General features: G+C 40.3%; 1 protein-coding gene across 1 annotated transcript in view; it reads left to right on the forward strand.

Moving 5' to 3' along the window:
* The window catches only part of LOC124551194 (G-protein coupled receptor moody-like), a 141,007-nt gene extending 114,391 nt beyond the window's left edge, over positions 1-26,616 (forward strand). Inside the window, exons 9-11 of the mRNA XM_047126182.1 lie at positions 6,707-6,818; positions 10,832-11,083; positions 26,391-26,616. Coding sequence (XP_046982138.1) covers positions 6,707-6,818; positions 10,832-11,083; positions 26,391-26,518 — 492 coding nt within the window. The 3' untranslated portion in view covers positions 26,519-26,616. The remainder of the gene's footprint in view (positions 1-6,706; positions 6,819-10,831; positions 11,084-26,390) is intronic.
* Positions 26,617-27,143: the final 527 nt, after the last annotated feature.

Genomic DNA, 27,143 nt, shown 5'->3' on the forward strand with positions numbered 1-27,143 from the left:
TGCTGCTGGATGGAAGGTTGCCTGTGCCAGTGATGTAGGTGGCCATGGGCGTCCCATGGGCGTGCCGTGTGCCAGTGTCAGTGGCTCACACACCTGGCAGGCAACACAACTGCCGGTGTCAGTGTGGGTGCAGGGACCGGATGTGAGTCATGTGCTGTTGGCAATGGAAGACAGAAGCAGCTCCTAGTGGCCGCAACGATGACACACTGAGGTAGACTGTGTCAAAATCGTGGTGCCCAGCATGACCAAAGACAATGGCACATGCCCAGCCTGCGTGATTGTCTGCAAGGGTCGGACAACAGCGACAGTGTAGCAGAGCAGTGAGCATGGCCCTGGTATGAACTGGACCCCACCAGGGAGGTGAATGACAACAAAAGGTAGTCACCTAGTGGAGTGAAGGCAAATCTCAGCTCGGGCAGTGAGGTGCGCAGATGGTGGCAAGTGGTCTTGGCCGCGAAGTCGTCAGCTGCCATCCACATCTGTACAGGGGGTTATGGGAAGTATAAGTACAATATTGTGAACATTGGTACTTTAATAGGTACCCATTTCTGTGTGTCTAAGTGTTCCTGTAACACCTCGCAGAATTTAGTATCTGATGTTTTCTGCACGATTGTAGCTGTGGCATGAATTTGGATCTGCCTGTTAGTATAGACTTCCAATTTTGCATCTTCAATAGGTGACCTGCAGCCCAGTGGAAACTAAACATCTATGTCTTGTTTGTGCCACATGCACTTGAAGGTACTAACTGACCGAGAAACACAGTACTCATAACAGCTACAATTATTTGTCTGCAAATGAGGTAAATATTGATGTAATGTTGTTCAGTACAGCGTCCTCCTTCAGCAACAGAAATATATGCACTTATACCTTGAATACCCTGTACGTGAGCAAGCTAGTTAGTTTTTCTCCAACAGCATCACTCCCGCCCAGAAAACAGTAACAGGCTAGAACAGCTGAGTATTGCTGTCGGGTGATGATGGTTTTGTTTGCAATGGTTTTCTATTTTAGTCAACTCCACCAGAACTATAAGATAACCCCCAAGTCTGGCCAGTTTCCCAAACGAATTTTCTTTCCCACCCAGTGGTGCCTGCACATCACGCAGACAACCACTTCCATCTCGACAATTCATATCCCCTGGTGAAGCTGTGACCCAACACTGTTATTTATTTATTGGTCCAAGAATCAGTTTCATGCATTGTTTGTACATGTGATGTAGGACAGTGGTAAACCTAGTTTGTTTACGATACAGTAGTCATTTCGATTACATTGTTGACATGATAAAAATGCAGGTAGGTGTACTACATTGCTTCTACATGTTGTAATAGCAGTTATTAAGTGAGATAACATGATAAGCAGAATGTAAACTATATTATGAATTGACAATTGGTGAAATGAGGTTTAATTATTATGATTTTCCATAAATTCAGACAAAAATAGAAGCAGAGGTCATGCAACAACTGTTTTAACTTTAAATAATGTTGGTATGCATTTTAGTTAAGAAGGCATATGGTTATATAACATAGCTCCAGATTTACTGTGTTCCTGTGTAGGTTCATCTTCAGTCTAGTTTCATATGTGTGTATATCATAGTTGTTTGAAGAGATTTTCCTTTTTTAAGATGCTCCCTCTTGTGAAAATTAGTATTTCGTATGTATACAAGCAAGGCAGTGGCAATATTTTCAGAGTTTTAAAAAGGGGCCTGCAGGAATCCTTACATTTAGCCTTTTTTATCACCCTGATAATCTTTTTCTGTATTTTAAATGGTTTTTGTAGGCTTTGCGGAATGCCCCTCCCCCCCCCCCCCCCCCCCCAAAAAAAATTATTCTGTACATAAGTAGCAACTGTACACTGCAATGATACATTGTTAGCACTAATGAGCAGCTTGTATTTTGCGTGAGGATCCTAACAGCATATGCTAGTGAATTCAGTCTCTTATTTAAATTGTTTAGGTGTACCTCCCACTTCAGATCTTCCTGGACATGTACACCTAGAAATTTTGTATGACTGACCTTCAACACATTTTTTTCCTTCGATAGTGAAAACAGGGTTTGCAGTATGGAGGTTTTGTGTGGTATGAAAGTTAACTACCACAGTGTCATCTGCAAACAGTACAGTGGTTCCATCACGTATTTTGCTAGCCAAGTCATTTACATACAGCAGAAATAGGACAGGTCCTAGAACTGACCCTTGTGGGACTCCCTACTTGATTTTCTGCTCATCACTGTAAAAACTAAAAATGTTTTGTGTTTCATTTCTGTAATCTGCTGACGATTCCTGAGGTATGACTAGATCCACTATTCAGACTGGCCTCTAACTCAATAATTATTTAATTTACACAAGAGAATGAAATGATGAATTACTTCTAAGGCTTTACTTAGATCCAGAAATATCCCAGATACATGTTTATCATCCACTGCTTTTAATACTTCATTTAAGAAGGCAAAAATTGCTGACTGAGGTCACTTTCCAATTCTGAACCCATGTTGGAAGTCACTTATCAGCCTCTCTTTAACAGTTTTCTTAAATAATCTTCTAAGGAACATTTTTACCATAATTTTGCTGAAGCCTGAGAAAACTGAAACTGGTCTATAATTGGCAGTATCACTTTTTTCACCCTTCTTATGCAAAGGTGTTCCTTTTGCGGTTTTTAGATTATTTGAAATTACACCACTCTCAAAAGATGAATTTACTTTGTCTGTTAGTGGTTCCACAATAAATGTTGCACTGCCTTTGATAATACCATGTGGTATCTCATCGACACCCACTGAATATTTATTAGGTAATTCTTTTAGGATTCTTGACAGTTCCTCAGGTGTTGCTGGATACAGGAATAATGTGTTTCAATGAATTTTTTTGATCTGAGTGACCGGTTGGATGTTTGTCATGGTGTGTATTTATTAACTGCTGCGTTATATTTGAGAAATAATTGTTGAAAGCACTAGCAACATTTTTGGGGTACTAGTTAGTTTATTTTTATCCGTAATGAGCTCTGTATTACTGTGATTAAGTGCCCTGGTACCCATTTCTTTCCTTATAATTTGCCAGGTTGCTTTAATTTTATTCTTGGAATCACACAGTATTTTTTTTCATTTTCTAGTTTTTTTTTGCTTTTGAAATAACTCGTGTTAGTATTCTTTTGTAATATGTAATAAATTCAGAACCGGTATTATGCCTGGAGTACTCATACAATCCCCTTATCCCTTTTGTAATCGACTTCTTTGTTTTTTTAGTAGAGTTCAACATAGATGTTTTCATGGGAAAAACCATGTCAAAAAAAAAAATGTTTGAGTGGAGCCATAGACTTATGATAGTTCTCATTGGTATCATTACAGTCATACACATCTTTCCAACTTTCATCCTCCAGGAGAGAACAAAAATATTCCACATTTTTTATACTGAAATTCTTTACAGTGTGTTGTATTTGACTGGGAATTTGGTGTCCTGAAACATTCATTGCAAGAATTTGAGCATAGTGATCGATAAAATCCATGTTTACAACTTGAGTGTTGTAGGCATATTGGCACGTACTTATCAAGATCTGATCAGTAATAGATGCACAGGTAGGTGTTTCTCGAGTTGGTTCAGTTACTGTTGGACTGATGGTTGAATAATTGTAGTAAATTTATAATGTCATCTCTGAATTTATTGGATTTCGAGAAATCAATATTAAAGTCACCACATATAATTATGTTTTTCTTGGCAGAATGAATTTCTTCCCAGAGTTCCTCCATATGATTCTAAACACTTTTTCTGTCTCCACCTGGTATACACAAATAATAACTGTATTTTGCCTTGGTAGTTCAGCAATAGAGAGTTCTATATCTTTTTCACAGGGCAGTTTACGGAATATAGTTACATTATTGAATTCAATATTTTCTTTAACATATATATAAGTACCCCCATGACTCGATATTTTCCTACAAAACATGCTTGCAAGTTTGATCTGAGGAAGGTATGTTTGCTCTAAACTATCTTGTTTGAGGCATTGTTCTGTAAAGCATAGTACAGAAATATTAAATGATATTATTTCTATTTCATTTAGTTTATTGAGGAGTGACTGAATATTTTGATGGAGTAGTTTAAATTTAGGGACAGGGAGGGAATCATTTCTTCCTTGACCACTTATCTCACTATTTGAGCTAGTGTACTTAGTGATAAAAAAATCCTCATATTTTCCACGGGTGGTATTCATGGTGTTTGCTGGTTCACCATTTGTGGGTTCCTGCCTTTCTTCTGTCAAAATGTTCCCAATTTTCACTTTTTTCTGTCCATAAACGACTGCCTTGTTGCTGCATTTGATGGCTTGAAATTTGACCTAGTAAGTGTGTTGTTATGACTTTCATTGGGCTTATCTTTGGTTATAAAATGGTCCATAACTGTTTTTTTCATGAGTGGCACTTTCTATTTGATTATCCGTTTGCGTATCCATTTTTCCTGTACCGGTACTTGGCTTTTCAGTTTTCACCATGTGTATGAAAGAAGCAACCCTATTACAAATGTGAATCTTTCCTTGTTTGTTTGGATGTAAATTTCGCAGATCTCTTCCTACACACGCCCATGGCATTGTTGATGTTTTCTAACATAGTGAGGCTTGCAGCTTTGATTTTTCCATGTAGACCTTATATATCATGTCTAAGCGGTACTGGATGAATTATTACATATGTTTTTTTTGTGTGAGTTTAAGTATGTATTCCAAAGAATCTTTAATGTTCCTCTGCAATTCTTCTAGAGGTTCATCAGTGTCATTTGTGCCACTAATAATGATGAATGTACCATTGACGGAGAAGTAATCAGTTAATTTGTCTGCATTTTTCACAACTTCTTTAATTGGCTCCTCAGGTTTTATAATACTTTGCACACTGAATTTTTTGCCTAATTCGTCATGTAGTATATTCCCACAGTTTCTGCCATGACTGTCGCTTAAAACAAGAACTTTATTTCCTTTTGTAGCAGTTGTTTGAGACCTAACAGATCGTGAGTTTTCACACGAAACATGGTTACGGGTTTTCACTGCATTTTGCTTATTATGAGGTATTTGTGCTTCTAAATCCTTGATTTTAATCTCCATAGCGCTGTTTTCTTCTCGCAACACTTTAACTTCGTTCTTGATCACTTGACACCACCCGTCAGAATATGCCGTTGTTTCTGGCAGAATTTTCGACGCACTTTTCTTTATCAGCGGTTCACATTTTGGTGTTTGAAGTTCAGTAATTTCCATTTTTAGTGTACTGATACTAAATTGTAGACTGGATACTTGTTAATATAGTTTTGATATTTCATCCTTACACTTTGCATACAAGTTCTTTTTACTGGCAATATTAACATTTTTTCTGAGGAGATGCATGACATTCTTTTGCACACTATTGGTTGGCATAGACATTTTACTCAATGACTGTATTGGGCAAAGGGTGATAGAAGGGCATACATAAGTGTAAAATACACACACACACACACACACACACACACACACATACATACTCTCACTCTGCAACTCCCCAGAGGAGGAGGAAAGGGTCAGATAGTTTTTGTCTTTGTCCTGTTGGGGGTCTTCAGCCCAGAGAATGGTTTGATGCACCTCTCCATGCTGCCCTACCCTGTGCAAGCTTCTTCATCTCCCAGTACCTACTGCAGCCTACATCCTTCTGAATCTGCTTAGTGTATTCATCTCTTGGTCTCCCTCTACGATTTTTGCCCTCCAATACTAAAGTCATGATCCTTTGATGGCTCAGAATATGTCCTGCCAACCGATCCCTTCTTCTAGTCAAGTTGTGCCACAAAAATTTCTCTTCTCTCCAATTCTATACAATACCTCCTCATTAGTTATGTGATCTACCCATCTAATCTTCAGCATTCTTCTGTAGCACCACATTTCGAAAGCTTCTATTCTCTTCTTGTCTAAACTATTTATTGCCCATGTTTCACTTCCATACATGGCTACACTCCATACAAATACTTTCAGACACGACTTCCTGACACTTAAATCTGTACGCAATGTTAACAAATTTCTCTTCTTCAGAAACGCTTTCCTTGCCGTTGCCAGTCCACATTTTATATCCTGTCTACTTCAACCATCATCAGTTATTTTGATTTCCAAATAGCAAAACTCCTACTTTAAGTGTCTCATTTCCTAATCTAATTCCCTCAGCATCACCCGACTTAATTCGACTATATTCCATTATCATCGTTTTGCTTTTGTTGACGTTCATCTTATTATGTACTCCTTTCAAGACACTATCCATTCTGTTCAACTGCTGTTCCAGACAGAATTACAATGCCGTTGGCAAACCTCAAAGTTTTTATTTTTTTTTCTCCCTGGATTTTAATTCCTGTACCAAATTCTTCTTTTGTTTCCTTTACTGCTTGCTCAATGAATAGTTTGAATAACGTCAGGGATAGGCTACACCCCTGTCTCACTCCCTTCCCAACCACTGCTTCCCTTTCATGTCCTTCGACCCTTATAACTGCCATCTGGTTTCTGTACAGATTGTAAATAGCCTTTTGCTGCCTGTGTTTGACCCTTGCCACCTTCAGAATTTGAAAGAGGATATTCCAGTCAACATTGTCAAAAGTTTTCTCTACAAATGCTAGAAATGTAGGTTTGCCTTTCCTTAACCTATCTTCTAAGATAAGTTGTGAGTATTCCCTTATTATGGATACCGTTGGACCCATTGACTGCCCTAGCCTACAGTTTGTTTGTTGTTTGCAGGTGGCAGCAGTGTTTGGCAGAGGGCGCGCACCCAGCGGCAGCCCCTGCTCCGTCCGCAGATACAGCAACAACAACCTGGCCGCTGCACTGCCCACCAGCCCACCCGTCCCAGGTAACTAACGGACTGTACAGTGTCATCGTCAGCTGTTCAGGCTAATTCTGGGAATGCTGCACAGGCTGCAAGAGCAAGCTGCTTTCCAGCTGAATAAAACTATGTATCCGACCTGAACCCTAACTTGTGCCTTTTGTGGACAAGGGCTCTTACTGACGGTGCTACTAGAGCATGCCTCACAACCATCCCCCCTTAGACATGTGTGGAGGTGTAGTAGTTAGCACACTGGACTCGCATTCAGGAGGACAATGGTTTGAACCCGCATCTGGCCATCCAGATTTTGGTTTTCCATGATTTCTCTAAAATCACTCCAGACAAATGTTGGCGTGGTTCCTTTGAAAGAGCACGGCCGATTTCCGTCCCCAAACCAAGCTTGTTTTTGCATGTCTGATGACCTTGTTGTTGACGGGACATTTGAAGCACATCTCCCTTCCTTAACAACCAAACCCACAGCTTTCCTTCTGTCAGTACCTCTTCTCCTACCTACGACATATCTTCCAGGATGAGCATTCGGAGAGGAAAGAATATTGAGGATAAATGACTTAGACACAATCGAATAATCCGTCACAATTTGAGAACAGTTATGCCCATGTCTTCTGTACTACGAGGAAGAATTTTCTCTGGTTCAGAAATGTTTTCAGTATGCCTTCACAAAAATTTTTCATCTTTTTTCCAACAACATAAAATGTGTCATAGGTAGTAAAGCAAGACTAAATTTTAACCCGAAATAATTCCTTCTAGGCTATTATGACCATCTTTTATTTTAAAACAGTTAATCTGTAATTGAAAAAGGAACAAAAGCACACAAAGCTAGTTTTTAAGTGAAATTCCATGAGTAAAGCAGACAAAAGTTCACATAATTGTACTTTTTGTCGACTTGCAGTGTCAGAGAATTTTTTAAAATTATCTCAATGATTACAACATCCACCACTGCAATTTTGACCTTTTGGTCATTTTAAAATGGTGATGTGCTGAAAACACAGCAGTAGTCAACTTTAACATTAAAGATAAAAATTGTGAGGGCTTCTACAGCTCATCACATACACCATTGTTTTGTGACAGTGTGAATTTTACAGCAATTTTTGCATGTATCCAGATATTGTAGTGTGGAACAGTTTACTTTTACTGTGCATATAAAGGTGTATTTACACCTTTTTTTACTAACAGGTTATAATTCGGCCAACTTTAGGAGTAATAGGTAATATTTCAACCAAAAATGTGTATCCTGTATTTGTCATATTTTGAAGGACACAAATATAAAACATGAAATAGTTGCACAGTCAACAATGTTCGAGGTGATAATGCCACAAATCACTGTGACTCTTACTACAAAGCTTTATTTATCAGGACTGTAATAGAGAAGCAGCATAACACATTAGTCAGCTGGTTGACATAAGACACTCAAAAAGCTAATGGAAGGCATATCTTGCGATAATATGCATTGCACACTTGATCGCATTATTCAGTTTGAATACTAGCTCAGTGTGGTTCAACATGCCAAAAAGTGCTCCAACAGCACAAAGGCGCAAGGTTCTGTTCCTGAATTTGCAGAGAAGTTCTTCACCATTGATAGGGAAATATTATTTTGTAACTGTGTGAAGTTAGTGTGCAAAAGTGTTTTAACATGCAACAACAGTGTAATACTGCTCAATACAGCAGCTGTGTGAAGAGAAGTGCTGAAAATTAAGGCAGATAAATACTGTTCTTTGAGAAGACAAGTCCATCTTCAGCCATACAATCATTTGTGTGAGATGACAGTGTCTTGCAACATCTCATTGAAGTAACTGAAGAATCCACAACACACCCAATTCCAGATGAATCTACATCGAGAAAGAAATGTTTATGTGTGCACCACGAGAAGTTGCTCAACAAAATGTGGATTAGTGTTGCTGACAAAAAGGTCTGGGAGAAAACAGTGATGTGGCTGGGCATTATGTTGCAAAAGTTGAGAAGCGTGGAGAAATGTTCCTCCTAACATATGAAACTTTCAAGACTGTAAACAACTTGCCATTTTGTTTGACAAGTTTATGAATTTACAATGGCTGGATGGTGTAAGCAGAGGCAATGTTTTGTTGCTAGAGACAGGTGGTATTTAGTAAAAGGGTAAAGCAATCAAAGGGCTTCAGAATCTGCACCTGCCTTGTCCTTGCATTACAGAAGAGGTGTGACAAAAATTACTCTGATGTGTACAAATTAATTGACTGTGGGAAGAAAATCAATGTGAAAGCTCTGCTATGGGTCCATTCAAGGAACAAGCATCTTCACCCCCCCCCCCCCTCCCCTAAGATTCAGGCTGCTGAGAATTACTGTACCAAAATAAAGACAACTTTCAATTTTTGTGAGATTGACAGCAATGAATCAAGCATGGTAAAAATTGTGAGAGGTCTTTACAGATACCATGTCTGGAAAATTTGCACACAGCAGTGCCAACTTTTCAGTGGTATCAAAAAAACCTTCAGATGACTTGAAATTGGTGGTACTCAACTGTGCTGGACATTGTGCAGGGTGAGTTGGGTCTAGCCTCATTGCCATGTGCAGCTGTGCAGAAACTGAAGATAAAAAGTTCTGTCAAACTAATCTGGAACACTGCTTTTGATGTGTGGCAGTGAAAAATGCAGTTTTACTGTTTTCACTTTACATGCAGGGTTCTGTTAACTTACGTTACCCCACATAAAAAACTTCCTTATGTCGAAAAATTAACTTACCCCATCTCAAAAACTCAACTTGACCAACATTACATTACCTAACCTAACCTAAAAAATAAAACTTGACTTGCTTACTTGAAGAAAACTTAACTTGACTAACTTACCTAAAAAAAGCTTAGCTTGACTTGACATGTTTATTTTTAGGTAAACTTAAGTTGCTTACCTTAAAAGACATAGATTGTTTTGCTTACCTGAAAATAAGCTTGATTTGACTTGCTTACCTAAAAAGAACTTGCCCCCTGCCCCTTCTGGAGCCTCGGCCTCACCACACTGCCGCCCCCCCTCCCCCTCCCGAAATAAGCTATTAGTTTCAAACAATACAAAAAGGAAGTACTACCCTCTCAAGCTGTTCAGAAATGAATTTTGTATTACTTTTTTTTAATGCAACAGGAATGCTTATTGAAAAACTTACATGAAGCCATATTTTTTTTATGGTCCTATTTATGTATGTTTTAGGTCATAAATGCTTCCACATTTTGCTCTTTTTCACATCATTAAAATCCAGGCCCTAGTCATGAAATTTCATGCTGACTGCAGAGTGGTAATGAAACCTGTACTCCCCAGACTTGAAGGAACAGATAACTCTTCCCTTGTATTCAGAATTACATAAATCCACTGCAATATATGTTGGCACTTTTTTTTTTAGCCTAAATCCATAATGAATTGCACAAGCAGAACATTATGTTGTATTTATTAAAAGTTCTCTCCCATTCCTCCTGACCCTTCGTTTGTATTTCCTTGGCCTCTCTGTTTAGATACCAACAAGACTTCATTTGCAGTTACAACAATTTAGACAGGTCAAATATTGTGGTGTAGCATAAAGTTAAATACTTTGAATAAATCCTTGTAAGGAAACATACTTTGCATAAATAATGCTGAATCTCAGCAAAGATGTCTACCTTCCTCTTAAGTATGGATGCTAACTGATAACTGTGCTATTTGCTTCCCATTTGTTGTCTTTCGATGAAGATTGAAATGGAGGTAGCAGCGGGGATAGAACTACTCAACTTAGCAGACAATATTTGGAAAACCATGTAAGCTACAAACAAAGCTTGCATGAACAGTGCAACTAAACAACAGGGTTATTATGTCTGTCAGTGTAGCGTTAATACGACACCTGCTCTGTCAAGTTTTACATATTAAAAAACCAAAACACTTGTATAATTGGTATGATCCTGAGACCAGATTCAAAGCAGTATTATAAATGTAAAGTGGTTGTTAAAAATGCCTTTGACATAGTAACAGTTCCTTTAACAGTGCAGCATGATGATTTGTACATTGGCGAGCAAACATTTATGTTGCCAACAGGGAAGATGACGACAAAGGACAAGAAGCTGCTGAAAATGATCCTGGTGATCTTTGCATCATTTGTGGTGTGCTACCTGCCCATCACGGTCAGCAAGACATTCCACTCGGTCACCAACCTGCACGGGCTCAACATTGCTGGCTACATCCTCATCTACCTGTCCACATGCATAAACCCCATCATCTATGTCGTCATGAGCTCAGAGTACCGCCAGGCCTACAAAAACCTGCTCATGTGCCGTGCCTCGTCTGGAGGTAAGTATTGCTACTACTACGGGCACTCACGCAACTGTTCAGATTCGTTACCTGACATCATATTTATTACTGGCCTTAATTGTGCAATGGGTCATGTCTCGAGTTAAAAAAGAAAACTGTAGTAGGCCACTAGCAATACATGTCCTCTGTTCTTTATCAGGGTTGCCACAAGTTCTGGAAATCAGGGAAATCTGGAAAAATCTCATTTTGTCTCAGTAGATGTAATTGTTTGTTTAATGAGATGTCAGGCATCATCAATGGCTGGCAGCAGCTGAGTACATGCGCCATTTCCCTGCTCCCTCATTCTTACCGCTTCTCCTGTATCTATCTCTACCTCTCCCCTCAGCTTGCAGCCAGTACTTCTTGCCTCTAGCCTAGCAGATGCTGAATCTGATGAGAGGCAGGGAGGCGTGATGAGTGGTTTGTTTGGATGTGATTCTCAGAGGCTGTTGACGCAGTGGTAATGTGTGCACGGGTGATGATATGAATGTGTGTGTCTGCTGTCATTTTCGGACAAAAATTTAGTTGAGAGAGTGTGATTGTCTGTGGCCCAGCAATCATCTTTTACGGTGAATTACTACCTATCCTCATTATTATTGATTCTCAGAGTATTTGAATAAGTTATTTGTTGCACAGAGTGATCGCCACGGTCTCTTTTCATCGACACGGTGTCTGACTCTTTAATAGCTGGCCACACTGGTGGATTTTCGTGACGGGCCAAAGCAGCAGGCCATTTCTGTAATGGAGCAGGCCTGCTGTTTTGAAGCCATTTGTTTCCCACTAATGTGCAGGTCCTGCCTGTCGGATCTAGTCTCACCGATCTGCCTGCAGGCCAGGTCCGTTTGTGTGTGGCATTATGCAATGGATTTTCATGGGCTGAGGACTGCGGTGCTCCTCGGTAGGTCAGAGGTCAAGGTCACACGCAACTGATTTCAGGAATTGCGACTGTCTCACTGCAAGTACAGTGTGGCATATTATTTCTTGTAGTAGACTTTGGCACTTAGAAAGTAGTTTATATATTTGATCAACAACTTTGCTTCTGCCATTTTTTCTCGAAGTTCGGGGCTTTATAGAAAAAACTTAAAATTCATAGTACTGCCCATTGCTGGCCACTACATCCTCCCATCTTTTGGATAGCATATGAATCCCGTGGCGGAAGAACTTGGCGTCTTTTGTGGGGATCCATGAGTCGATTCAATTTTTTCACTTGTTCTTATGATCGGACGTGCTGGTCAGCCAGACTGTATGCCACTGATCAAAAAAGGCGGTAGTCAGAGAGAGCAACGTATGGAGAATACAGCGGGAAGGACAGGATTTCTCATTTCAACATTTCTGTGCATAGTTTAATGGGTTTTGCGACATGGGTCAAGCACTGACCTGCTGCAATATTATCTTTATGCATCTATCGCTTTATTGTGGCCGTTTGTGTTTCAGTGCTGGGCTCAAAGGCATCAGTTGCTTTCGATAATGACGTCCTGTGACTGTCTTCATCTGTTTCAGTAGCTACAAAAACGTTCTGTCTTCCATCGGCATGCTGGTCTTTGACATCAAAATCACCATTCTCAAGACGTTGAAAACATTCGCTCCACGTTCTTCCGCTAATAGTCCCCTCATCATTGGTCTTACCCAGCATTTTAAGAGCCACAGGTTTATTCACGTTAAAGCAGAAAATGGCGAGAAATGGGTGTGTAAGTTGACGTACTTACTCGAGAATAACCTTACGATGCAATCACAAATTGACTAATATTTTTATGGCATTATGTTTGCAGATGCGTTCGCTTATTGTATTACACCTATGATCAACCACCTGAACCCCACTTGCCGCTACTGCCGTCTATTGCAAAACTGTGGAAGCTAAGTTGTAGACCTAATATTAGAAAGTATGGATGATAAGAGGAAGATGAAAATTGTGGCAGTCGCTGATGGTTTGTACGCTATGTACCCATATATTTCTTGAAAGGAAAATCACATAATACCTGTAAAATAATAGATATAACACAGTCGGTAATAACCGACACTAATGAACATAGTGAAACAAACATTTTATTGGCAGGCACCTATAGTGTGCGCTTCCAGCCGGGTGGCGGTGTCTTCAAAGTGTGCCGAGGCTTTGAGGATGCCAGTCGCTTCATATCTTCCCTGTGCCTGTCAAACTCAAACTCAACCTCTCACCTCTATCTGTATCTCCTCCTCCCCTCTCTTTGTCCATATCATTCTCTCCCCTGTTCCATCTGCCTCATCCATCTCCTCGCCCTCCCCTCCTAAATCAGTCTCAGTATCCCCACACCTTGCTCATTGGCAAGTGTATCCCCTGCAATACAGTAGGCTGATATTACTCCCACAACATGCCTTTCATCAGGGGAGCCTACTTGTTAGGGCCCAGAGAACTGTTTTTTGCCCCACAAAACAGGTTGATACCGTTCCCCATAAACCAATTGCCTAGGAGGTATTGTCTTTGGTTAGTAATTGGTTGGTTTTGGGGAAGGAGACCAGACAGCGAGGTCACCGGTCTCATCGGAGTAGGGGAGGATGGGGAAGGAAGTCGGCCGTGCCCTTTCAAAGGAACCATCCCGGCATTTGCCTGGAGCGATTTAGGGAAATCACGGAAAACCTAATTCAGGATGGCCGGACGCGGGATTGAACCGTCGTCCTCCCGAATGCGACTTTGGTTAGTAATCAAAACATCCTTGGTCCTGGGTTTGAACCCCGACACTGTTTAAATTTAGAGTCAAAATCATTAGTACTGGCAGCTGCAGACTTCCAGTGTAAGACGTTGCCCCTCATTCAGTCAGTGGCCTTGTCGAAGTGGCTGGATGGGCAGACGGAGGTTCAGTACACTCTCTTGCCTTTGGAGTGGGAAATTGCCCAAAAGGTGGAAGAATTAGCAACAATCAACAGCATGAGGATGTAGAAGGCAATGGAAACCACATGTGATGTGTATTCACAAGACAAGGCCTGTAATTGAAAAAGTGTCATGATGATGTCTCCATTGGCAAAAGATTCTGCGGTAGTACCCCATTCAGATCTCCAGGAGGGGACTGCCAAGAGGAGGTGACCATGAGAAGAATGTTGAATAAACAACAAAAGGGTAAGATTGTACAAGTTGGAGTGTGGAATGTCAGAAGGCTGAACATGGTAGGGAACCTGTGAAATCTGAAAATGGAAATGCAAAGTCTCAATCTACATATAGTGGGTCAGTGAAGTGACATGGAAAGAAGATAAAGATTTCTTGTCGCACGAGTATAGGATGTATGTACAGCAGCAGAAAATGGTATAATGGGAGTGGGATTTGTTACAAATAGGAAGGTAGGACAAAAAATATATTACTGTGAACAGTTCAGTGATATGGTTGTTCTAACCAGAATTGACAGCAAACCAGGTAAACATGCGACGTCACAGTCTGACAATAGAGAGACAGAGAAAGTATATGAGGATATTGAATGGGTAATGAAAATCTAAAAAGTCATGTGGGGAATGGAATGCAGTTGTAGAAGCAAAGATTACAGGAGAATATGGGCTTGGGAAAAGGAATGAGAGAGGAGAAAGACTAATTGAACTCTGTAATAAATTTTAGTTAGTAATGGCAAATACACTGATAAGAAACCACAAGAGGAGATGGTATACTTGGAAACGGCCAGGAGACACAGGAAGATATCCGTTAGATTACACCATGGTCAGACAGTAATTCCAAAATCAGATGTTGGATCTTAAGACATAGCCAGGAGCGGACATGGACTCAGATCACAATGTTGTAGTGATGAAGAGTAGGCTGAAGTTTGAGAGATTAGTCAGGAAGAATCAATATGCAAAGAAGTACTAAGGAATGAGGAGGTATACTTGAAGTTCTCTGAGGCTGTAGGCAGTTCAGTTGAAGATGTCCATTCACCTCTAAAAAGCGCAATCACGGAAGCTAGAAAGAAAAAGATACATACAAAGAAACGAGGGGTAACAGAAGAAATACTTCAGTTGATGGATGAAAGAAGGAAGTACAAAAATGTTCAAAGAAAATTCAGGAATATAAACATACAAGCCAGTTAAGAATGAAATAAATAGGAATTGCAGGGAAGCTAAGGCGAAATGGCTACATGAAAAAAATGTGAGGAAATCAAAAACGAAATGATTGTCAGAACGGACTCAGCATGTAGGAAAGTCAAAACAACCTTTGCTGAAACTAAAAGCAAGGGCAATAACATTAACAGTGCAATGGAAATTCCACTGATAAAAATGCAGAGGAGAGAGTGAATAGGTGGAAATAATACATTGAAGGCCTCTATGAGGGGAAAGACTTGTCTGACGACATGATAGAAGATGAAACAAGAGTCGATTTAGAAAAGATAGGGGATCCAGTAACTGAATCAGAATTTAAAAGAGCTTTGGAGGACTTAAGATCAAATAAGGCAGAAGGAATAGATAACATACTATCAGAATTCCTAAAATCATGGGGGCAGTGGCAACAAAATGACTATTCACATTGGGGTGTAGAGTGTATGACTGTGGCGATATACCATCTGACTTTCGGAAAAATATTGTCCACACTATTCCAAAGACTGCAAGAACTGAGAAGTACGAGAATTGTTGCGCAATCAGTTTGAAGCTCACGTATCCAAGTTGCTGACATCAGTAGTGTACAGAATAATGGGAAAGAGAACTGAGGGTACGGTAGACAATCAGTTTGGCTTGAGGAGAAATAAAGGCACCAGAGAGGCAATTGCGACATCACGGTTGATAATAGAAGCAAGACCAAAGAAAAATCAGGACATGTTCATAGGATCTGTTGACTTGGGAAAGCTGTTCAACAGTGTCAAATGGTGCAAGATGTTCAGAATTCTGAGGAAAACAGGAGTAAGTTATAGGGAGAGATGGGTAATGTACAACATATACAAGAGTCAAGAGGGGGGAAGACCAAGAACGAAGTGGTCGGATTAAAAAAGGATCTAAGGCAGGGATGTATTCTTTCGCCCATACCGTAGACTGTATACATCAGAGAAGCTATGATGGAAATAAAAGAAAGGTTCAGGAGAGGAATTAAAATTCAAGGTGAAAGGATATCAATGATAAGATTCACTGATGACATTGCTATCCTCTGTGAAAGTGAAGAAGAATTACAGGATCTGCTGAATGTAATGAACAGAATATGGATTGAGAGTGAATTGATGAAAGATGAAAGTAATAGAAATGAAAACAGGGTTATTGGTCACAACATGGATAAAATTAAGGATTTCTCTTATCTAGGCAGCAACATAACCCATGGCCGACACAGCAAGAAGCAAAAAGGGCATTCCTGGCCAAGAGAAGTCTGCTTGGAATGATGCAGAATCAGTGATTTAAGGAATATATGGAAAACACTGACAAGACACCAGGGAATAACTTCCATGGTACTAGAAGGAGCTGTAGATGCAAAAATTTTAGAGGAAGACAGAGACTGGAATACATCCACCAAATAATTGAGGATGTAGGTTGCAAGTGCTTCTCTGAGATGAAGGGATTGGCACAGCAGAGGAATTTGTGGTGGGCACGTCAAACCATTCAGAAGACCGATGACCCCAAAAAAAACTGTTCCCACCCAACATGCCTGTTGGTCAGGCAGGGCAGCCTAGACACCAGGCGTTGGAGAAGAAACACGTTTTTCCCATGTCTCTGCTCCTATTGGAGCAAGGCTTTGAGCTCCATTACCCTTAACAATGTGAACAGCCACATTTTGCATCTAGTGTTTCTGACATATTATTTTCTCTTTGACTCATTGGAGAAGGTTCTTGTCATATCAGTGCACTCAATTTTCAGTTTCCCTTTATAGTTCCACATCTCATATGCTTTGATTCTATTCTCTCTTTGGTTTTACTGCAGTCTGTGATTCAGTTCTGTGCTATAGACGTACTTTCTCAGAAATTTATTTCTCCAAATAAAGCCCGTGTTTCATACTAATAGACTTCTTTTGGCCCGGAATGCCCTCTTTTCCTGCGCTTCGCTGCTTTCCATGTCGTTCTTGCCTCATCCTCTGTATGTTATTTTACTTCTGAGGCAGTAGAGTTACTACTCTTTGTCTACTAAGGGGCCTCCAATTTTAAGTTTATCGATAATCACATTTCTGCTCCTCTTGATTACGGTAAGTCTTTTTCAGTTTTCATTAGACTGTTTGTTCCATTCAATGGGTCCTCTAATTTTTCCTCTTACTTTTTCAAGAGTGGTGCTGAAGTAAAATCAAGAAATGAGAGTGGGAAAAGAAAGAAACAGTGACTGAGTTAGATACCCTCATCTCAATGCAGCCCAACAGCCAACTTACTTGCAGATTAAAGGATCAACTATGTTATCATGTATCTGGGATTCAACTCTAACAACCGAGAGTAGTCCATGCTTTTGGAGTTTGAGAGTGTTGCCACTAATGTTGTAATCTCAATGGGTGTGATTGTCCCCATATTGGTGTTGCGTAAGTAGATCAGCTGCATTAGTACTTGTCTTAACCTGTACATATGTTGTGCTCATGATACATGCTATGCCCTTGTGCAGCTGAACACCTTCAATTTACCTTTTGTATGCTGTTCTTTTTGCCATTCTAAGCTTAGTTCTGAAGGATGTCTTACTTTCAATATGAATTGTAAAAAATTTGTCTTTCTGCTTAGTTCCATTTTCAGAAGTAGTTTTCTACATATGGTGCAAATATAAGATATTTTGTCTATAGCATTGGTAAGTTCATCTGTGTACCACTTAATGTCCTTCTGTATAGGTTTGCTTCTACAGCTGATTTTTATAAGAGCAGAACAAGTATGCCACAAATGTAAATACGGCCCCTCTACCCCTACTTTTGAGGGGAGTCCTTCAATTTTGTTTTGGTTTAGCCTAAAATGTGTAAATCTCCCACCAGCAATACTGATAGTGTAGAAATTCCTTTCAAAGCTAATAATGATGTTAGCTACACATGCTTTGTCATGTATGGCCTTTGTATTGCTACAATATAGATTGAACATTATGAGGAGATAGAAAAAATGACTTGCTGACTCTCGTTTCCCATTCTGATATCTAAGTCCCAACAGATAGTAATTTTTGTTTTAGATTTTAGCCAATTTTTCATTATTAATCCATTTCAGAACATTGTGTGCTAATACCAGTTTTTGTGAATCTTGTATCCTCTTTAGCAAATATACCTGCCCCACCATTCCCCTCCCCCTCCATCATCCCTCTGATACCCGTACCTGAATAATTGTCACTGAGCTGTTGTTGACACTCTAGTTGTCAACTTTCCTGGTACAAATATTTCGAATATTACCAGTTACTGTGACTGTAAAGGAGTCAAATAACATGTAAAAATGAGTAGAAATACAAAGTATTTTGAGTGAACCCAACCAGCTGAAAAATTATCCTTTTGGAGTGTAAAAAAAGGCGAATAAGCATCTCTTTTAAAGACTTTTACATGAAAGAGGGAAACCAACTTCTTCAAACCTTGTGTCACCTTCCTCGTTAAAAATCTGGTAGCATGCAAACATATTCGTGCTCATTTAACACCAAACATTCAAACAAAATCCTTTTACCCAGTCTCTCTTTGTAGTATAGCCTTCACACTCAACGTCTCCCTCTCACTACCACTGCATCCTTTTTCTCCCACTGATTTACAGTATATCTCACTGCTACTGTCTCCCTCTCCTGTCTCACTGCCCCCCATCTACACAATACCTCAGCAACTCAAAAATTCTGGAGGGGGGGGGGGGGGCAACTTATTCTTTCCCCCATACTTGCGTGTTTGAAATGTCGGTCTAAAATGCACCCTTCCCTATATGAAGGGCAGCCAAAACGTTTCTGACTCCAGATAGTTACCATAATGTCTCGCACAAACACTCAGTCTTATGCAACAGTGAAAAACTGGGTGTCTGACTTCAAATATGGAAGAATGTGTGTGGAAGCTGTGCCAAGAAGTGGAATACCTGCCGCTGATGAAACAGTGACTGCAATTCACAGTACGATTTTGCAGGATCATTGAACAACACAAAATCACAACTAGAGTCTCCTCTGGGTGTGCAAATGAAATTGTTGTGGATATTGTGGGAATGTAGAACATTTCATCTCAGTGGGTCCCGAAAGACTTGAATGCACATCAGAGACGGGAGTGTGGGCAGTGTTGTGAAGAAATCATCTGCCAATCTGAAGATGGCTTTCTTGCAAGGTATGGGACAATGGATGAAACATGGGTTCATCACTTTGATCCTGAGACAAAACAACAGTCACGACAATGGCAACATCCTTCATCCCATACCCCAAAAAAATTTGGGGTGCAAAAATCAGCCAGTAAGGTGATGGCATTGGTCTTCTGGATGCAGAAGGGGTAATTATGGTGGATTCTTGCAAAAGGGTGTAACTGTTAAGGCATCATACTATTTCACTGTTTTGGAGAAGAGAGAAAGACAAAAAGGTGTGGAGTTCTTTTGCATCAGGACCACACACCGGCACCCAAATCGCCTGCAGCACTGGACACTCTGCTTGACAGGTTGGAATTGTTACGTCATCTGCCATGTTCTCCAAATTTGACTCCATCAGACTTTTTTTAGGTTTGGGAAAAGAAAAAATAGATCTCAAAGGACGACGATTTGACAACGATGATGCAGGGAACGCTTGGTTGGGCTCGGAATTGAAGAGCTTTCATTTGAATGGTTTGCAGAAGTTATGTGAGCATGCTTGCAACTGTATTAGTGTACACAGGTATTACATTGAAAAATAAATTGGTATTATCAAATATCTGTCATTCTATATTTGTTAGGCTAGAAACTTTTTTGACCCCATCCTTGCACTTACGTGTTGAAGTTTGCCAGATTCCATTGTCCCCCGCCAAAGCCTGTGTATGGTCTCAACTCATCTCTCTTTTTCACTTCCACTGTCTCCTCTCTCCATCCATCTCTCTTTTTCTTTTACTGCCACTGTCACTGTGATTCCCACTGTTACTCCCTTCATCCCTCTCATTTTCTCTTTCAGTGTCACTTTCTCTCTCCGTTTGTCTCTGACATAGTCTCCTCCCTCTTTCACTGACACTGTTCTGTGCTACTCTCTTACAGCACAAAAAGCATGAATATGTTCACAAGCAACAGAGCAGAATGAGGATTCAGGCAGCTGGTTCCCCACTTTTTTTGTCAGCATCTTTGCAACATGAGCTTGTTCACCTTTCTGTGCCTTGGCAATTTTCAGCTGCTTCCCTTCTTTTCTCCGCTGCAGCTGGGTGTGCTGCTTATATAAAGTGAATACTATAGGTTAAATCAGGATGGAATAATGACAGATCACTACTCACCATATAGCGGAGATGCTGAGTTGCAGATACGCACAATAAAAAGGCTGTTGAACAAGTACGCTTTTGGCCAAAAAGACCTTCATCAGAATTAGACAAAACATGTCAATCAGGCCCAAACCTCCTTGCAGCACCTCCCAAAAATGTTTAAATGTGTGTGAATTCCTAATGGAACAAAGTGCTGAGGTCATCGGTCCCTAGACTTACACATGACTTATGCTAAGGAGAACAAAACACACACGGGCTGCGCAGCCAGTGACACAGCGCCTCAAAACGCACGGCGCAGTACCTCCCCTCCATCCATGAAATTCTCCTATCGTGCAATTCAAAATTCCTGAATCCCATATCACAAACAACTCTTGCCCTCCAGGAACTAGAGCAGCATGCACAATGCCACCTCAAAAAACACTCGAACCTGTTCACTTCCTACTCCTACCTTGGGCTACCAATACCCACCACCTCTACAACAATCTCCTACACACACCACCCCATTTGACAAATCCTCCCTTGCAGACCTACTCCATCCTCAAAAGCCACTAACAGCACTATATATAATCAAGAACCTATAGAGACCCAAAACACAGTCATGAAACTTTCCTCCAAAAGCCTTAGCCCTACAGAAGTATCAGACCTTTCCAAAGGCCTCACCTTTTCCCCCCACTCCCAAATTCAGTCATATAGGATTTGTTAAAGATGTTCTCACCTTCTCCCGGTCCCTACTGTGGAAACATTTTTTCACCTTTCACCACAAACTCTACCAAAGACCATTGTTGCACTCTGCCTGAGTCAGTTTGCTCCTCCATCCAAGTGTGATCCAGCTAAGCTGCAACCACTGTGCTGTGTGTGTTTTTTTTTTTTTTTTTTGTCTCATTCTGATGAAGGCCTTCTAGCTGGAAGCTTACTTATTTTACAGTCTTTCTGTTGTGCATGTCTGTGACTCATCAGATCTGCTATAAGGTGAATAGTGATCTACCCTTTTCATAATATTGTCATTATTGAATAATATAGGATATTAGTTTTGACAGTGCATTTATATACTTTGACACATACAAACTATAAAGAAGTACATATAAGAGAAGGTTAACATAAAATTTTTTTGTTTACATTTTTTAAAAACTTTGCTCATCAATTGCAATTCATTGGAAATGAAAATGCTCAGCTTATGATTTGTATCTTGAAAGAGTAAATATGGTATTAGAAATATTTTACTGAATTATCAGTTTCAGATAAAATGACTATTAATTATTAAGTTCTTTTCTTTTCAAATATGTTAAAACCCTTTCTTTTGTCATTGCAGTACAGCATATTTGTATAGACATGAAGTGTTACCTAGAGACCGTGTCATAAAGTTTTATTGGTGAAAAAATGCTGACCACAACCTAGTTTGGTGACTTCAGAACCCTTGCCATTTGTTCACGACCTCAGTTAAAACTACATTAACACCTCAGACCTGATATTACCTGCATCAGTACATTAACTTTGAACCTCTGGACCTTGGTAATGGATAACGATATTTTGATGAACTGCCATGTACAAAAATTATAGAAGTGGCCATCTCCACAATTGGTGCTTTTCCATCCAAAAATCACAGGGTTTCAAGATTTTCTTATAAGCTATCTACGGTCCACCCCAGACCACACCTAACTGAAAGAACCAATCAGTTTGCCTGGGCTGGAGGAAGTGTGTAATTTTTAATTATAAATTTTTGACCCTGTACTGTACAATAGCTACAGTATGCTCGTTCTTCTGATGGATATATACAAATCATGGCTAAGGCAAATTCCATCCAAAAACACATTACCCCTTATCTCTGTGATAAATAGAGCCCAAGATATGAACCTCTGAAAAAAAATTTATTTTCATGTGTGGTTTTTTGGAACATATTGGCATCATGCACAACAACGTTTCGGACTTTGCGCACCTTGAACAGATGTAATATGTATCATTTAAATGTTCAGTCAGCACATTGTTAAAAAACATCAACTGCAATTTTGATGCTGCAGCTGTCCTGTGCAAAACAACACGGGTCAATATAGAGCTCTCATCATCAACAGTTTATAATACAGGATGATTAAAATTAAAAGTTCCAGCTTCAAAACATTGTAAAAAAAGAAGAGACTGCTGTGCAGAGTAAGGTCAAATTTGAGCAGGCTATGGTCAAGGAGAAGGGGGGAAAAAGTGAAAATTTTCCCGCAAGATGATGCTGTGAAGTGTCACAACGTAATTGGATTTAGCTGGAAATGACAGATGAATTGCAATATGGTGGTTATTATGTGAATTGTACATTAAACTAGGCATACCATGGAATGGGCATGACTGTGAGTCTGGCACAAGACATATTCAGCATCCTATCAACCATTTTCTGATACAATTTGAAATCGAGAAACAGCATATTCCACGACAGATTGGGGTCATTTTCAGAATGCATTGTGCAATGTGCATCTTCAGCTCAGCTATGTTTGTAATCGGAGCACTGAACACAGCTTTTTCAGGTAATCATAAAGCCAGAAGTCACGTGGATTAAGACCAAGTGATCAGGCTATAAGGAAATGGCTGCTGGTAATTATAGCATTTCCGAAATGCCTCTGCATCAGCCGTTTCACTGGCTGTACAATGTGGGGAGGAGCACTATCTCGCATAAAAATTATCCTACCCACATATCCATGCTGTTGAAGGGTTGGAATGATTGTGTGCAGAAGACTCTCATAGAATTTACCACTGATGGTACATGTAACAAAACTTGTAGGATTCATCTCCATGGTCCTACAGTAAAAAGATGCTGTCAACCCACATCGTACAGTCATGTTTGTAGAAAGAAGTGGCACTGGTTGGTGTGTGTGTGAATTTCTTGTTGCCCATATTCTACAATTCAGTATGTTGATATGTCCTTGGAGATGTACATGGGCTTCATCTGTTCCATGACCATTCACTGTCCATTTCCATGTGATCAAGAAATTCTAGAGCAAATGTGTGTCTTACTGTCTCATCAGCATGAAGTAACTCCTGAATGCAGATAGCAATGCCAGATGTTTCATGAAAGTTTATGCACCTTGCTCACAGGCAGCCCGCCCAGCTTGCTGTATGGTCTAATGTGCTGCTTCTCAAGCGGGAAGGTGTGCCGGTCCCTGGCGCGAATCCGCCCGGCAGATTAGTGTCGAGGTCCAGTGTGCCGGCCAGCCTGTAGATGGTTTTCCATCTGCCTCGGTGAATGTGGGCTGGTTCCCCTTGTTCCACATCAGTTACACAACATCGGAGATTGCTGCGCAAGCACTATGTACATGTACACACATACTCGTTCTACCACGCAAACGTTGGTGTTACGCTCGTGACATTCCCGGGGGACACCATTCTTGTACAAGAGCTGTACCAGCAGTGTGTGATCCTGCATTGAGAGAGTCATGATGAGCCACTTACACACAAACTCAGGAACAGCCAGGTATCCTGCATCTTTTATTTTTGCATATTCTGCCACAATTTTTGTTTCCAGAACATTTTCCCCTTCTTCGACAATATTGTATTCAAATTTGACATCATTCCAAGCAGTGATTATTTTTTACAGCATTCTCAAACTGGAACTTTCATGTCTCTACTCGAGATGATTATAATTAAACACTGAAAAATAAATAACTTATCTATCAAAGTAAAAACAGAAATGGTAACATCAGCAGTCATGAGGGTGACAGTTGTCAACTAGAGAACACTGTGGGGCAGCCGGTTTCATATGATGTTGGTTGGTTGTTCTATATAGTTTGCCATCTTTCTCGTGGGAGCCTGGTAACTAATTTTGTGGTCCGCCACAAAGTGATGGAGAACATACTGACCTTAGTTTCCAGTCTGCATGGTCACATTCTGGTCCAGTCCACTGAAATAAATGTTCTATTCTCCTCCTACTTAGTGGGATCAGGACTACAAACTTTCATTTAAAATGAAAGTTCTAGTTCATACATATATTGAGTAAAGTCTCTCACACACAACACTTTGAAAGTCACTATGTTCAATTGACAGGAAATTTTCTAATGGGAACAACAATATTTTCAGTTCAGAGGTGAACTGTGCAGTACGTTCCTACCAGATTCTTTCACCTCGCGAGTCCAGTTGTCTCTGACATCATCCGAGGCAGAGCGCGATCCGATGTTTAACAAATGTGGATCTTACAATGGCCGAGTGTGAAGTGCACCTTACTACTGCCTCTTAGGCTGTATTTGTATAGGTGCCGCAGCAGATGGCTGAGGGAACATCTGTTTACTGCCTTAACAAATGGCAGCAGCCTCAGAACGACCGCTTTCTCAGACACATAATCTTCAATAACAGTCATGAATTAATTCAGAATCTTCTTAATTTTTACATGTATTTAGGTAAGTTGTTTGAAAGCACAGAAAAAGTTTGAGCTTGCCTGAATAAAAACTTTGCCTTCTACAATTTTTATAGTGGAACTAACGGTAGATCGTTACCTCTGAACCATACATTTACTAGAACTTGCAGTAGCTGTTATTAATACTACAACTGTAAAATTTGATAGGTTTTATCATTAAAATTACAGACACTTAATCTACCACCATTGGGTATATTTCAGTTACAAAATTGGTTTTCACTTAATTACTCAAAAATTTTAAGAGATAGCTTAACATGGTCTCGTAAGTTACGATTTGTAAGGTGAACTGAAGCAGAAAACAAATTTTTACGATTCTAAGTCCAGTTTTTAATGCCTTCCATTTTTCTTAAAAAAATGTGGGTTCTGCTTGTAATTTACACCACTTATTTATGAACTCCACAGACACCTTCTGACCTAATTTTGGCATTCTAGCTTTATTATTTAGTGCCACTTTATTATTTTTTTTCTGAAAACTGCATTTTTACGGAAACTGACAAGTCTATGTACATAAAGACTTGATATTTGAAACATTATTACAATAAACTATGTTAACAAAGTTTTAAACATAAATTTTAACTTTTAATTTTATAGTTAATTGTGGTGCAATACTTACATGCTACGTGCAGACGCATTAAGGTGACAGGGCACTACTAGCAGTGAACTGGGGTTAGTCCCGATACACTCGCTCTCCTCTTATCTCACACACAATACAGTGGTTGTTTTACTTCAACACAATGTAAAGAAACTTATTTTTCTATTTTTCAACAACAGTCAACTTCAAACAAGAATGGTGAAATATGACCGTTAAAATGGAAATCGACGCAATGTAAAGTCACATCTTTGGACAGACCGTATGAGCAGCAATATAACGTAAACAAAAATAAGTCGGTGATGCATGGGTGACAATTACCACTTTTGTATTCCCAAAGAGAGTGAGCATGACTGCCAATACTCGAATGCTTATTTTTCTTTTTGGCACAGAGCAATGTTTTCTTTGCTGACCCAGGTGCAGAGCATCTTCAAAGGAAGTTATACCTCTTGTAGACTTTCTGCACCACTCCTATACTTGCTGCAAGGACACACACATGAATCACCATACTGTTATTTTAACCTGCAATGCACTTCCACAGGTTTAACACCTTCACTATTCAGAAAGATGAGTCAAACTCGAGTGCAGTACAAGTTGACAGTGGGGCAGCTATCTCTGCACTGACACAGCATCCTATTCTGTGAAGCAACGACAGGTTGCCACCTGTCGGCCATTTTTCGAATTACGAGGATAACTCCCACAAAAATCAATGGTAAAGCTTCTAGGAATTTTATTGCACTTTCAAGGTTTTCATTTGAAGCATCCTCGTGTAAACTACAGCTTTGTTAGAGGCAATGATCCCACCTTCAGACCTGTAAAAAGTGACTATTTTCTTGTCCATAGGGCTTACACTGTTGTTCTCTAATGAAGAGCTATGGTACCATTCCTAGCTTGATCCTTTTTCTTTCGAGATGGAATGACCACTGAAACAGATAGTGCAGCTTAAAATAGAAGTGAGCGAATCAGTAAAACAAGGATTCCTTTCCCCTCCATTTGGTTTTATCAAGTGCTTTGTAGTGTAACCCTCAGTAAATCTGCTGTCTGCCTCCACTCTCTCATAAATATTAGCCCGCCATTTTTGAAGGTGGAGCGACACCCGGCGGAGGCGGTTCTGGGGCGGGGGCGGGACAGCAGCCGCAGCGGCAGGACAACAACCTGATGGAGCTGGCGGCGGCAGGGACAGCCGGCCGCTGCGGGTCACAGCGAGCATGACGGTGACGCCGGAGGCCGTGGTGGCGACGGGGGCGCCACCCCCATCCCCACAGGGAGCTCGCGTCGGCTGCGGGCAGCGGCAGTGTGCGCAAGACTTAGTCGGCGTGGCCTCCCTGCAGTGGGTGAGGGACGGGCCGACGGACGCCGGCACTGCAGATGTGTCATTCCTCTGTGGTGGGTGAGGGAGTGCCAAGTGTCGACCGCCTCACAGGTCTCCATGTACTGCCAAACAGCAGAAATGGTCGTCAGTGAACATGTCACTCGTGTTAGTGTTGTACAGTTTTCTCTTCAGTTGTATGCCTCAACCTACTGTGAGAGCTGAGGGCAGTGAGTTGTTGTGGGGCTTATATTTTGTGATAAACTGTGACAGAAACACCTCTGCTTTCATGTTCGGTTGTCCATATTTTGTAACTTGGACACTTTCAAGTTATACAATGAAAGAGCTGTCCAGATCCAGTTTTGTTTATGTAAATCAACGGTAACACCAGCAAAAAGTTGGGAATAATGACTCTCACTTCAGTGTCTTTGTACACAATGTTGTTTATTTTCTTGCAGAAACTCAAGCTTTTGAACATCATCTCCATGACTTTTGACAGAAGCAACTGACTACTGTGGTGCCCTCTTA

This window comes from Schistocerca americana, chromosome 9 (genome assembly GCF_021461395.2).
Source record: "Schistocerca americana isolate TAMUIC-IGC-003095 chromosome 9, iqSchAmer2.1, whole genome shotgun sequence".
Taxonomy (NCBI): domain Eukaryota; kingdom Metazoa; phylum Arthropoda; class Insecta; order Orthoptera; family Acrididae; genus Schistocerca; species Schistocerca americana.